The 13,465-nt window shown below is 43.1% G+C and overlaps 1 protein-coding gene across 1 annotated transcript; it reads right to left on the bottom strand.

The window, feature by feature from the left end:
• Positions 1-7,720: 7,720 nt before the first annotated feature.
• Positions 7,721-10,822, bottom strand: LOC6729848 (putative gustatory receptor 98a). Its single transcript, XM_002105115.4, has 3 exons — positions 8,651-10,822; positions 8,345-8,580; positions 7,721-8,288 (listed from the first exon to the last, which is right to left on the bottom strand). Exons 1-3 carry the CDS (start codon positions 9,465-9,467, stop codon positions 8,172-8,174), a joined length of 1,170 nt encoding a protein of 389 aa, XP_002105151.2. The 5' UTR covers positions 9,468-10,822; the 3' UTR covers positions 7,721-8,171.
• Between the last annotated feature and the right edge of the window lie 2,643 nt (positions 10,823-13,465).

Genomic DNA, 13,465 nt, shown 5'->3' with positions numbered 1-13,465 from the left:
GAGCTGCATGAAATGCCCTCTTCTGAGAAGGGCCATGTGTGTGCGCATCGGAAATCCATAAAATGCATCACATGCCATCAAAGGCTCAAAAGTTTTTCCCAAAGGTGCCAGAACATTTATTATGCGGCAGGCGTAGTGTGGGGATTTCTTTTTTTTTGGTCGCTCCAGCTCGCACAGCTCAGCTGAGCTATTTGTCTCAATTGCAATCAAACTTTGTGGCTTCCACTCGGCTCCCTTAGCCAGTTTCGCTTTTCTTTTCCCCATTTTGTCACGCAAATTGCACAAAAGTTGGATTGACTTGGGCGGGAAATTAAGTTGATGGTTTCTTCATGCCAGTCGCAAGTCCTGATTCTCGACGAGTCCTTTGTCAGTTCGCCGTTGTGTTTGCTTTGCTCGTCTACGCATTGTCATCGCCGCTTGCCTTGTACTTACTTATTTAACTTGCAATTTTGCCCAAAATTCGCAAGCATATTAAAAAGTTTTCGGCTAGCTTGTAAGTGGCGCACTCGTCTGAAATAATAGCTGGCTGCCGGCAAGGATGCACTCTTTAATTGCAGCAGCTTAAGGAAATCAAGAGTGCACACAAAACACAGAGCAGAAAAGAACAAAATATCGCAGCAAGTACATAGTGAGACTGAAACAAAACCAGAGCGCACCCAAAAAGAGAAGATAAAGCCGGGCCACAATGCACTCAAGCGCATTGACTTCCAACTAGCTTTGACTTGTGCCAAGCCAAGCGTGGATGGGCCAAAGTAGCTCGGTTGACAACCAAGACAGGCCCGACTGAGCTCGTCCTTCGCCTCGTTCCCTTCGCACCGTGGCACCGTGAAAATCAATTGGGCACTGCGCAAGATGCTGTCCAGGATCCCCAGCTGGGCCACCAGGCTCCCCCGGGTGTCGCCTGTTTGTCTACACTGGGATATTGGCAAAAAGTTTTTAAGTTCGTGTATGAAGGTGAGAGAGCAACATACAATAGTATCACTTTTATGCCATCCAAATCTCTAGAGGCTTTAAACCATTTGAAAATGTATGTAATAAGATAAACATTCTTTTAAAGAAATGTAACATGCAAGTATAGTTTCTAAAAGAAGTGCACATCTGTTTTTCTTAGTGTAAGGGCATTTAGCCAGGAGAGATGCGGGCAGGGACTGCAGCTGAGCTGGCTTTAGGGCGGCATTATGCATGCGTTTGTGCATGAATATACTGCTGAAATGGAAAAAAAATGCAACAATGTTTAAGTCAACTTCCGTTTCCGGTGCTGCTTATGTTAACTCCTAGGCGAAACTGCCTCTGTTTCTGTTATTACTATTACAACTTCTGTTTCCTTTCCGGGTTTCCTCTGCAGCTAGCTTAATTATATATGAACTGCCACACTAATTGCCAAAACGGTTGCACGTTGCGTATTCGTATGCGTATCTGGCAAACCCACCAGGCGCACCCACACATTACGTATACGCACCGTACGGAATGCGCCATTTGTGGCGCTCAATGATTGAATGAGTGTTTGTTGTTGTAGGGCGATTAAATTACGTTTTGTTTGACTCAACACACAAGCACAGAGACACAGTGTGTAGTTCTCGCAAAAGAGGCAGGTCTGAAAATCTAGTACATTTGCCATTTGCATTTTCCCCGTAACAGTTTGTTAAGCTTTGAACTTTTGCAAATTACATGAGTCCTGCCACAGGATGTATGCTGTTTACTGCCCTCGCTGTCGTTCCTGTTGTTTCTGTCGCCAGTGTGCGTATGTACGTCTACGTGTTTGTCTGTGCTAATGTGTCACAATCTGCATTGGCGTTAAAACCTCAGCCGAGCAACGCCCTCAGCCGAACCCACCCACCAACATTGGGCGCAAATGCATTTGGCCAACGTCTGGAGTTTGGGTACTCTCAAATTGAATTTGTTATCAAATTAGTTTCATCAAATTACCATTAGGCGGCAATTTGATGCCCTACTTATTCCAATGTGTGCGTTAACAGATTAGGGCACAATAAGTCGAGCTCTCAACTTCTTCATCTCTTGCTGTTCGGAATTCGGGGTTTTTATTGTGATTTGTTTACAAAAGTGGTATATTGCACTTGGAAGCTTAGCTAATGTTACCTAAAAATGCAAAAACAGAAGTGGGAATACAGCAGCACTGAGTAACCACCAGAATGGCATTCCGAAAGGCAGCCAAAAACAGAAAGATTTGTTCCAATAATGCCTTCAGCCATACTTTGCTCAGCCACGGCTCCATTACATCCGCATGGCCCTCCTCATATCCCTCTCATCCGCCGACTTGAAGACACAATGGCAACGCCAACATATTGCCGCAGCTGTCCATGGATGTCTAGGGGGTTGGTGGAACCTCCTGATAAAGAGGGGGCCAAAAAGTGGGCGTTCGCCTGCCGAGACAAGTGCATTACAACGTACTAGGTTATTGATGTATGTTTGCATAATGTAGACGGAACTATATACCCAGATATATATGTATGTGTGCTGGTTGGCTGGCTGGCTGGTTGGTTGGTTGGTTGGATGGATGGACAAGGAAGGGACGAACAAGTAGCCAAGGAGTATGCTAATAATGTTTGTGCTTCAATCACATGGAAAAACAATATTGAAAAATACAACTTGTATGGCAGCCACGAGCAATCGTTTAGGGCCAGAGCTCAAGCATTGTTTATATTGCCTCAGCGGAGGAAAGCAACCCAACACCCATCGCCCATCGCCCATCGACCATGGCCCTTATAAAGAGTTATGACAATGTTGTGTCAAAGTGTTATTGTGCCGTATTTTGTTGCGCCACAAAAGCAGTAGCAGTAGCAACATTGGCGCGTTTAGATAGCCTGCAAATGATCCAATTCGGTTGGGGTTAAGCGGCCCAGTCCGTTGAAATATATGGAAGATGGAGCGATTTCAGCTATCTGTGCTTGATTGAGCGGTTGCCCATGTCCTCGAGGACGCCATCTTCTTTACAGATGCTTCCTCCTCCAACCGAATGCCAATGCTGGGCGGATGTCCTTAACCCTTAATTTAAGACAAGCCATTCGATGTTTGGCAAATTATTCCGCACTTGGCTTTTGGCTTTGAGTGCTTTCATTTACACAGCCCGCAATGCAATGCAATGCACAAATCCCTAATCTTTTCAAACGATTCTTTTTAATTAGTATCCAAGAATTTCGAGTAATTTATTTAGATGAAAGCCAGGCCATTGAGGCAGAGACAATTTCAAACCACAACTTCAAGTTGCAGAAATCTAGTTTCAATTACACAAGAGTGTTCAACAGCAAACATTGAGATATGCTCGAGAGTTATCTCTGCATATCCGAATGCAAAAACTCGATTTGATTGAAAATTAAGTAAAAAAGCAAGCTATACGTTATATGTATAAACAAATTGTGTTGGGAAAATAGATTAATATTTCTTTGCGTTTGGCCAATCGAAATATTGAAATTTAATGGAAAACCCATTGAATAAGAGTGCCGGAAAAAGAACCAGCTCTTAAGTGCATTTAAAACATTTTGGCAGCGGGTGTAGAGACTGCATTTTGGATTCCGGCCAAATTTTCTATTTAGTGGTGCTAATGCTAATGGTTCTTGGCCAACCAACCTCGAAAACCTACCAAAACGAATGGTGTGAACATTTCGCATTGCCCCGCTGGCATAACTTCTGCACCCACAGACCTCGTGGGCGTGGCAGTTGAAAAGTTGGCAGGCTCTGGAATTTACGGCACTCCGGCACAGAGATCAGTTAACGATTTGCCACCCAAATGCAGTTCCATGGTGACAAGTTGCTGCAGCCAGGTAGGTGGGTTGGCCCAAAAAACACAATGCCTTTGTGAGTGCTTTGAAGGGCTGAAGGGCGAGGATTGTATGAAACAATGACACCGAGGTCCCTTCCATAAAGCTTCTTAGTCTCTCAATCCCCTGGGTATTTCGATGTCTGTTGAGTCTGCCTGCCAAAGGCCGACAAAATGAACACATTTCCACCCAGTTTTCCAGTAGCACACTGCAACTGCGATTGCAGTGGGAAAATAACCCCTTTTGTCTTTGTTTTCCTAGCAAATAATTAAGTACGTGATGTGTGTCTCGTGCTGAGACGTTTTTAAGCACTTTTCAGCAAACATTTACACAGCAATTAAATGTTTTGCATGTCTTTGTTTGCATCGAGCAAATACTATCACATGTCAATGGATCCACATCGGCTTTTGGCTTTGGACTTGGATTTGCCACAGCATTTTGTCAGCTTCGCTCCCAGATTGCCAGCTTAAAAACTGTTCACGTGGCGCCATCGATGGCATTTGGAATTTGGAGTTGGGAATGTGCGACGTCAACAGACGTAGGCAAAATGTGAAAAATGTGTGTCCCACAAATAAACAAATCAGGTGCCGCACTGAGTCCTCCTCCACTCGCCTTCTCATAATTTATGGCAATCCGGATGGAAGGGACTCCGGACTCCGGACTTCGGACGCCGGATCCCAAAGCAAGGATCCGAGACCAATCCAGTCACCGGCAACTAAGGAGCCTAGCTGAAATATTGGTCAACATTTTGCCCCACCCGATTTGTTTATTATTTCCACCCAGTTCGCTTGGCAGAGGTCCAATCCAGGAGGCAGGAAACTCTGCCGGATCCGGACTTCGAAGACGACTTTTTCGAGAGCACAGGGCACAGGCAGACGGGCTCAAAAGTAAAATGGCAGCTGCCTACGTAGCACCCTCGAGTGTATTGGCATACATATATAGCCATAATACCCATAAATATTCCAAATCACTTCAGCCAATTCGCTGGTTGACCTGGTTCGTTCAGTTTCTCCCGGGGCATTGGCTAGATTATTGTTTTAATTACTGCTCATTCAGCGAATCAAATCATTATGAAAAGTTTGCGTAATGGTTCGTTTTTCTCGGTTTTTTTTTATTATGCCGTGGAAAAGGGTTTTTCATAGGTCGGCGCAGGCGAAACTAATATCCACTTGACCATGTGTTGAATTTAATTAGTTCTTTTTTGTAACCCCAATATCATTGATATCCAAACATCGGTTAGTTTTTGCAACGCATTTTAATGACTTCTATGGATGTGTGTGCGCGTGCTCTGGTAATGTCAAACGCATTTTAAAGGGCTCTTTTTGTTTAGTGCTACAATTTACCGCCTTTTTTTGGATACTTTATTAAAGTGAAAACGTTGAATGTTCGGTTGTATTGCAGATTTAAAGCTGTTATACACTGTAATTGAATCAAATGTATTTAATCCACACTTTATTTTATGGATAGTACTTGGTTTCTATATAATGTATACATAATTAGTTTGGCCAAACCTTGTCTATGTAGTTAATTGGAATGTGGTGCATGGCGGCCTTTGCTGGTTTTAGCCCAATTGGCTTTGCAAATGCCCGAGAGTGGTTATTGCACTCAAGCACTAACCCTTTGAGCTCGAACTGAAACTCCAACTCAAACTGAGACCCCCGGCAAAATGACCGGTGTGTAAACAATGCCATTGGGCCCATACACTGCTATTTGATGCTTTATATTAAAGCTCTGCTGGCGGACCATTAAGGGATCCTTTGCGATGGCAGGTCCGGAATATTATCTAGTGCTTATCGCTCACTCAGCGTGCTCGTCCATCGATACATAATACTGCTGCAAGGTTGCGAGATTGTGGGTTATTTGTCGTTAATATGCAAACAGTTAACTGCAGCCACGCACATTACCGCCGCATGTGAGTGTGTGCGTGCGAGTGTGCGTGTGTGTGTGTTTATTGCATGGCTTATCGGCCCCGAATGTCCTGCATGTCCTGCACGCCCTGCATGTCCTTGCTCGGCTCAAATATGGCCGGGTTCAATCATAACCGGAAGCGGAAGTTAATTGTGCACATGTTTAATGCAGCCAATGGTTGATGGTTTAAGCACTGTTCCCCCTCCATCCCCAGTGACAACAACAATTAGCGAGTGCAAATATTGTGACGCTGCCGAAGATTACAAAATCCAGGCCAAAAACCAACCGAATATTCGCGTCCTGCACAGGCAAGCTGACGTATAAAATGGGGGGGAAAAAAAAGAAATGTAATTTGTCGCTAACCAAGTGTGTACTAACCTCATTTTACTAAAAGCATTAAAAATAAAATGTAATCACATGCTTCATAAAAGTAATAACTACACACACATACACACACACACAGAGATGCTCGTTTCTGTCTATGATAGAGCTTCCTGCACTTCAAAACGTGCCTGACTACGTGTCGCTATAAAAGTCCCTCCAGCAAGTGTGCGAAAGTGTGTGTTCTGGTTGTGTTCCACTCTCATGTCTGTCACTGCCAAGAAGCAAGTACGTACTCCGTTTATGGGGGCAAAGAACGAAACAAAGTTAAAAATATGAGTATGTATCCTTGGTCAGATCTTGAATAAAATATTACCCACTCTACTGCTACAAAGTTTCCTCAGACATCAAATGTTAGGCAGCTTTCGAATAAGCTAGTTACTCAAAGTATAACAACTCTGAAATAAACTCAAATTCTAAGGTGCTTCGGTGCAACTTTAACTATAATCTTTATATTTGTATTAATTTTTATATACTTTACTTATAATTTAAGATTCCCGCATAAACCTTACAAACGGACCGCCATTGCCGCCATTGTCTATGTCAAAGAACTCATGGCACTGGAATACTGCCATTGGCGTCTATGTGCATTAATGTGCGTGAGCACATCTGATTTTTATGAGACGATTATGAGTTGCCTTTTATTATTTGCCATTGGGTTGGCCAAAGTGTTGCGGCAAGCGCACACGAACATTTGCCATTCGAATTCCCTACCAATCAGGCGTTTCAGGGGGGTGGGACTCTTGAGCATTAATTAGTGTCAACACATAAGCTCACTTCGAGTTGGAAAAATACCCGAGTTGCTGAACAAAAACGTTTTCAGGTGGTCCTAAGCCATTGCAGCTGCAGTTGGCTTCTTTAAGCTTCCGTCGATGGGTGAAATGAAAATCCGAAATGACTTTACACCCTGGCTCTCACTAAGGACAGCCGATCACTGAGGAAAAACAGGAATTTCTCTGAATTTATTAGGGCATAAAAATGGTTATCGAAATTTAAAGCATTTCATTTACACCAAGAGTAATGATGTATATTTAGAAATTAAACACTTGAAGGATTATTTCTACGTTTTCGGAAACATATTATTTTCGCAGTGTCCTTTTTGCTGACAAAAGCCGTGTGAATGAAAGAAAATCTTCTAGCCGCTTCAGAAATTTGCCTGATACCCAATGTGTCAAGTGTCGCCGAGCTCGTTAGAATGCTAAGTCGATTCGGAAGAAGAGCATTGTCATGTCGCATATGACAGCAAACAGTTGCAGTTTATTGGATCCTTCACTCTGTCGAGGATTTTGCTTTTCCCAAATTTTAAAGTGAATAAATAAAAAATTCATCCTGATTAATGAAGTGCCCTACAAAGTTTGAGATTTGCCGCATGACCTGCAGCACGATTCGGTTCGACTTGACATCTACCCACACTCGCTAGATTCAATTCGATTTATCATAGAGCTGGAAATTTTGCTTTAGGCCCCCAACTTGGAGCCTACTCGTGCGAATATATATAAAGAAAGTATGAGTAATCTGCACGCTCACTTGGCCACGAATCTGTGCGTGGCAGCAACGGCCTGAGTGGCAAGCTTCAAGGCTACTTACACTCTAAAATGCTGTTTTCCTGGAAACAATTAAGAAGTGAAGAAATGCAACTTCTCAGAAAGCCGACAGAGCAGTAAATATACTTTCGTTTATTAAAATGTTTATACTAAAGATTTGTTTTTTCTATTAAATGGGATGTAATGGACACAAGTCGTTTTAAAAGTGTATCTTTCAGATACATTAGTTTACGTATGAACCCCTGACAGATTGGCCATGCGTGGCCAACAAGACCAGGCTATGAGCACAAGTATCCCCAGGACCTCCCTGCGTCCTGAATCCTGAATCCTACACGAACGGTCAGTGGCCATTGGCAAAAGTTTATAATAGAATTTTTAAGCATGAATAATTATGTGAAGTAGACTTTCGGCCAGCTGCTGTTGCTTGCTGCTGCTCTGATTGCCCCTTGTCCTTTTTTGATTATGCACGGGCAGACATCAATTTTGCTAATTAGGTTAATTGACTTTAATTTAATAAGCACGCGACCAGACTGCCCAACAATAATCGATTCAAAGAGGTCATTTAAATGGGGGCACTTGTGGATGTGATGTTTTGACAGTCTGTGCTCATTTTTTTGGCTCTGAAGTTGATGCTGAACTGGATGCAGATCACAATATAACTGATCATTCCAAAAATGAACTGGGAAAATGAATTATTTGTAGTTTTTACTAATGGCACTGTTCAAATTTGCATACCTTTCCCAGCATATCTGTGTTTATGTCCACCATTCCGCCGGCACTAAATTTATATTTCTCCTGACTCAGCTGAAGGTTTAGACTTCTTAGAGCCGCATTTAGTTGACTACTACGTCGATCTGTTGTGACTGTGTAGAACATCGATCGAAACTTTCGCTGCATTGCATCACATCGCGTGCAGAGATAGCAGGGCACTATAATCTCTAAGAGCTTGACGCACTCATCCATAGCGACGTCTGTTGGGAAATAGTAAATAGACATTAAATTAGCTATATAAACTATTTATTTCAATGGACTTATACTAACAGTGCTGCACAGCCACCCTTGTGTGCTCAACTTTGCTGAGGTAGAGCCAGTATGGCAGTGCAGAAGTATCGATGAAGAACTTCATGAGCAGAGTGATCAGGCTCAGTTGGAAGTAGGACTCCAGACAACGGATTGCCTGCCACAAAGAGTTATGGATTGCCTGCACCTTCTCCAATTTCTGCAAGGATAAACGGCGGATGGACCACATCTCAAATCGGGTTCTGTACAATTCATCCAGGACATTGGAGCCTCCAACGATAAGTTCTTGATAAATAAACAAGGTCACAGCACAGTACAGTGTGAACTCGGAAAAACGGGCCAGCAAAACCAATTCCGAGTAGGTGGCGTAAATGGTAAGAGCACGATTACTATATATAGTCACTACGATAAATATTAGCCATCGTATGATGAGGGATCCATAGATCCAATTGCAGTATCTCCGCACACGATCCGTGCTATTCGTAGTATCCAGTTGCAGTTTTATGAGGGTATGAATCGCCTGCAGTTGCCTATCCACATCCTTGCTGCAATTTCCCCACAGTAGCTCCAATACGATGATAGCATGACCCAAAACTAGGGCAACAAAGTTGCTCAGGTCGATGGTTCTGGAGAATCGATCGTTCAGGAAATCGTAGTCAAATTCATAGTCGAAGCTGAAGCGCCAGTAGCTCGAAAATCCCAATGATACACCAAGCAGCACATAACAAAACCCTTTCGCGTACAAATTCTGACCAAAAGGCAGAATTCCCAAGCACTTCATCAGTCGCCTCATGTGAAGCAGCGAAGCAGCGTGCAGTTCTCCCGACATTTGTTCCATTACTGAAAAATAACCCTAAGGTCCTTTCAGCGGTTTCTGTTTTGTAATTGGCTAATTGCTGTTATCGTATGAATATGTTAGAGGGAACACTTTGAAAAATGAAATAAATTAGGTCTCAAACAATCTGCATTACATTTATGAAAAATGTTTCAATTTGCCGTTCCCAACTGAGGCTGCCTGCCTGCTGATAAGATCCCTTTGTAATCACCCGAAATGACACATTTCCCATTCAAATTAGCATCAAAGTGATGTTAGAGCCAAGTGGAAGCAGATGCCCCAGTGGCCATAAGTGAAATGATTTGTTAATTTCATTTCGCCACCACTCATGCACACACTCACTCACACACACACATGCACACACAATCGCAGCTCTGGGGCGATGAAAATTGCTTATCAAAAATATGGAAAAGTCGAGGGGAAAAGGGAATGGGGGCCCCACATAAATTTGCATGCCTTTATTGCAACCACAACGAGGACTGGCAAACAAACGGGGAGCCGTACAAACACGCATGCGAAGCCCGTTGCCACAGAAGGCAGACACTTACATCCGCTTTACTGGCTTTTATGCAACCACCGTGGCACTTTGTTTGCACACTTGTAAAACACCTGCAGAACGAACGCCTTTGGCGGGCATATCAGTATGTGTTTGTGTACGAAGTAATGACTTAATTGCCTCGCCCTTCTGCCACCCAAAGGCCACCCATATACCAAGTAGCAACCACCCAACGCGATTGATCCACCCGCGTTTCTCCATCTGCGAGTGGGCTTCATAATTCCGCGCAGGTGTCGAGGACGCTTTGTCTTTGATTGTTCGTCTGGAGTGACTCTAATCTCTGCCAGCCACACACCATCACCGACAGGAATGTTCGAGGTATACACTCGTAGTCGTACTACCCGCACTTCTGCATGAGAATCGCAATCTTGGGCTCTTGAAGCTGAGGCCTCTGGTCTGGGTTCAATTGAAGCAATTGTGCGGCGTTGATTTGTATAATTTTGTAATTTGTATACCAAAATGGTGGCCACACATGTGCGCTGGGTTGGGGCAAGCCATTTCGCCAGTTGGGGGTAAAAACGTGTATAAATAAATTAAAATGTATATGCGAGTGGGAGGCAGTCAATTGGGGCGTTGCAAAAGTTGTAAGGATTAAATATAACTTGGAAAAGGCAAAAACTACTACAAACTTGCGATGATGTGGTATAGAAATAAAAGATATTACACTTCTTACCAAATATATGCAAAACGATTTGCGATTAAATAAAGTGATTATGTATTAACTAAATATTGAAACTTTGAATTACGTGCTTGATATGATTAGTTTATTTAAACAGATTTTAGATTATTTAAATATTATATTATAATCTCATTCGTGTACTTCTCATCCTCCCCAATCGCAATAATACGCCAGTTGCTAAATGTAATTATCGAAATTCCTGCCGTAAGATGAGTTGTCTATATGGTTATGATATGCCATAGGCAATGGGATTACTAAGTACCCATACACGTGGCCGCGAGGAGTGCTGACTTTGAGATTCCAGGAAGTGGATGTGCGGTTAGTGGGTTTTGAAGATGATGCTCTGGGCTGAGCGAATTCTAATGCTGAGCTCGGAACATCAGACACGCTCCTCTGGAACAGATGCCAATGACGACTGGAGGAGCCCAAACCAAGGAGCAACTCATATGTGTTGGCCTAGTGTAAGTCACTCCGAGTTATCTGATTTTAATTTGGCACAATTTCCCTTTTCGCACCTGTTGTGACCTGTGCTCCGCTTTCGTCAGCCCATTAAAAATATGCAAATATAAATATGCTAATTTGCAGAAAATTGATTTTGCAATTTAATTGAAAATTCCATGCCAGTCCTGTTTGTGGTTGTTTGTGTGGTGGCTCTGGAATGCGGAATGGTGTGAGTGTGGTACATGTGTCTTGTAGCTGCGGTTGTTCGAGCAGCTGCCACAAATTGCATAAATACGAACAATACTCGCAACATTTTCCATCCTTCGCACATCATTTGCAACTTTTTGGGGCTATGCCGCTTTTAATGGCATTTAAATTGCCAAAATTACAACACGCATCGCACGGAGCAGCGAGCCGGAAAAAGAGAACGAAGCTGCTGTGCTGAAAATCAATAGGAACAAAGTTCAATTCGGCTTAGAGCCATTGGCACTTCCTGACAAATGCTGCGCCTGATATATGGCCCCAGACTGGCTCAATAAATTCCATGTCACTTTCTCCGTGTCGACTTGCAAAAATGTCCTCCTTCTTGTTTGCGGCGCAGGAAGTGTGATAAATGTGCGGCATTTGGCGCGCAATGCAAACATGGCACCTTAAACTACAATCAAATATAATTGCATTTTTCACCAGGCAATCATTATGAGAGATGGCCGAGTGGAGAAAAAGTGGAGATGGACTGGCGAAAAAGCACGGAGAAGTCAAAAGTCCGGACAATCCTCGGCCAGACAATTGCAAAAAGTCAGCAAAATGGCAGCTAACATGGCCAGCTAAGTGATAACAACATACTCGTAAACGATTGCGGGCAAGAAAATAGGTATTAGGCTTATGAGTAAACTTTCTCTTAAGTGGTAAGTGTTATAGGAAAAGATATCAACAGGAGTTCAAAATGTATCTCAAAGCATGCAGCAGTTAATTTTAGTGCTTCTATTATGCATTGTAACTTAAGATAGCTTCTTAATGTAAAGAAATTAAGCCGTACTATTTGGAAATTCTTATTACTATAATAATACCCCGAACTGTACGTGTGTGTTAGTTTGGAAACATCATTTATCTTGTCCTGGCAGCGAGTCGAAGTCGCCTGCAGTCCTCGGACTCGGAGTTCCAAATCGGACAGGACCGCGCGGTGACCGAGACAGGCAAAAATATATTTTCTCGATGGCTATAGCTATTTATTGCCGAATTCGCTTATTTTCTTCTTATATTTTGCCAGCATCGCAGACGTGGACTGGAATGTTTGGCTCTATTTTTCACTATAATTGGCAAGGTTAAACGGGGTGAGGCATCTCGGAGTTCATTGATATCAAATGGAAACTCACTGTGTGTTTTTCTTTCTGATCGCATATTTGCCTCGGCAGAAGGTCACTGGGACAATTATCAAAAGTAGCAAGGACTTGCTGGGGATTTGAGGCGTAATGACAGCTCGCTGTTTGCGTGTTTGCCTTTCGATTTCGTCCTTTGCGCTTTTTATTTCGCCATTTGGCTGGCTGGATGGCAGACAGCGCAATTAGGCCAGTAAATGTGGCGAGCGAAACGCAGGCTGCAAAATGGCCGGAATGAATGTCCTGCCCCGGGCTCTCACAACCAGACACGCCCACACACAAGGACACCAGGACGGCAGGACTCGCGGACGCGAGGACACCGGGACACCAGGACACATCCTTTGCCCTCTCTTTGGGGCAAACAATCGAAGATTTATTGCCCCTCGGCGCATTCTTTGGCACTGCGAATGTGCAAATTCGCGCTGAAATATATTCCCAGCAGAAAGTTGTGTAGGCAGCCCCTATAAGTGTGCTATACTTTTGCCACAAATCATAATCGATTCATTGACAAGTCGACGCTCCATTTTCCCTATCCTGGGCCCATTTGCTCCGGTTTTCTTAAAGAGGCTTAATGTTGGATTAAGCGAAAATATATCCCTAACAAATACAAATTGCACTACAGTGTAAAGTTACCTCAAATTTCAGCCGTGACTCTAGTATAACTTTTAAAACTCTTGCTGAAAGTTGCTTAAATGTAACAACGGTATTGTTTCTAAGAAAATATTACTTTTAAAGAAAGTATTTAACATAAGAAAATTATTTAAAGTTTAAAGAATAAGCCGTAGTCAATATAATCAAAATAACTCAGCTTGATTTGATTTACTCAGCTACAAGGAGGGAGGGGACCATTTTGCAGACGGGATTAGTCGAATTAGGAAGTGCCGGCTCGGTGTTTTCATCAGTTTGGGGCCAAGGACAAGTCGAGCCTTTAAGCCGATTCCTTTTCGCC

Source organism: Drosophila simulans, chromosome 3R (genome assembly GCF_016746395.2).
Source record: "Drosophila simulans strain w501 chromosome 3R, Prin_Dsim_3.1, whole genome shotgun sequence".
Classification (NCBI taxonomy): Eukaryota; Metazoa; Arthropoda; class Insecta; order Diptera; family Drosophilidae; genus Drosophila; species Drosophila simulans.
Note: the sequence above shows the minus strand (reverse complement) of the source record. Positions and strands in the feature narration are given on the sequence as shown.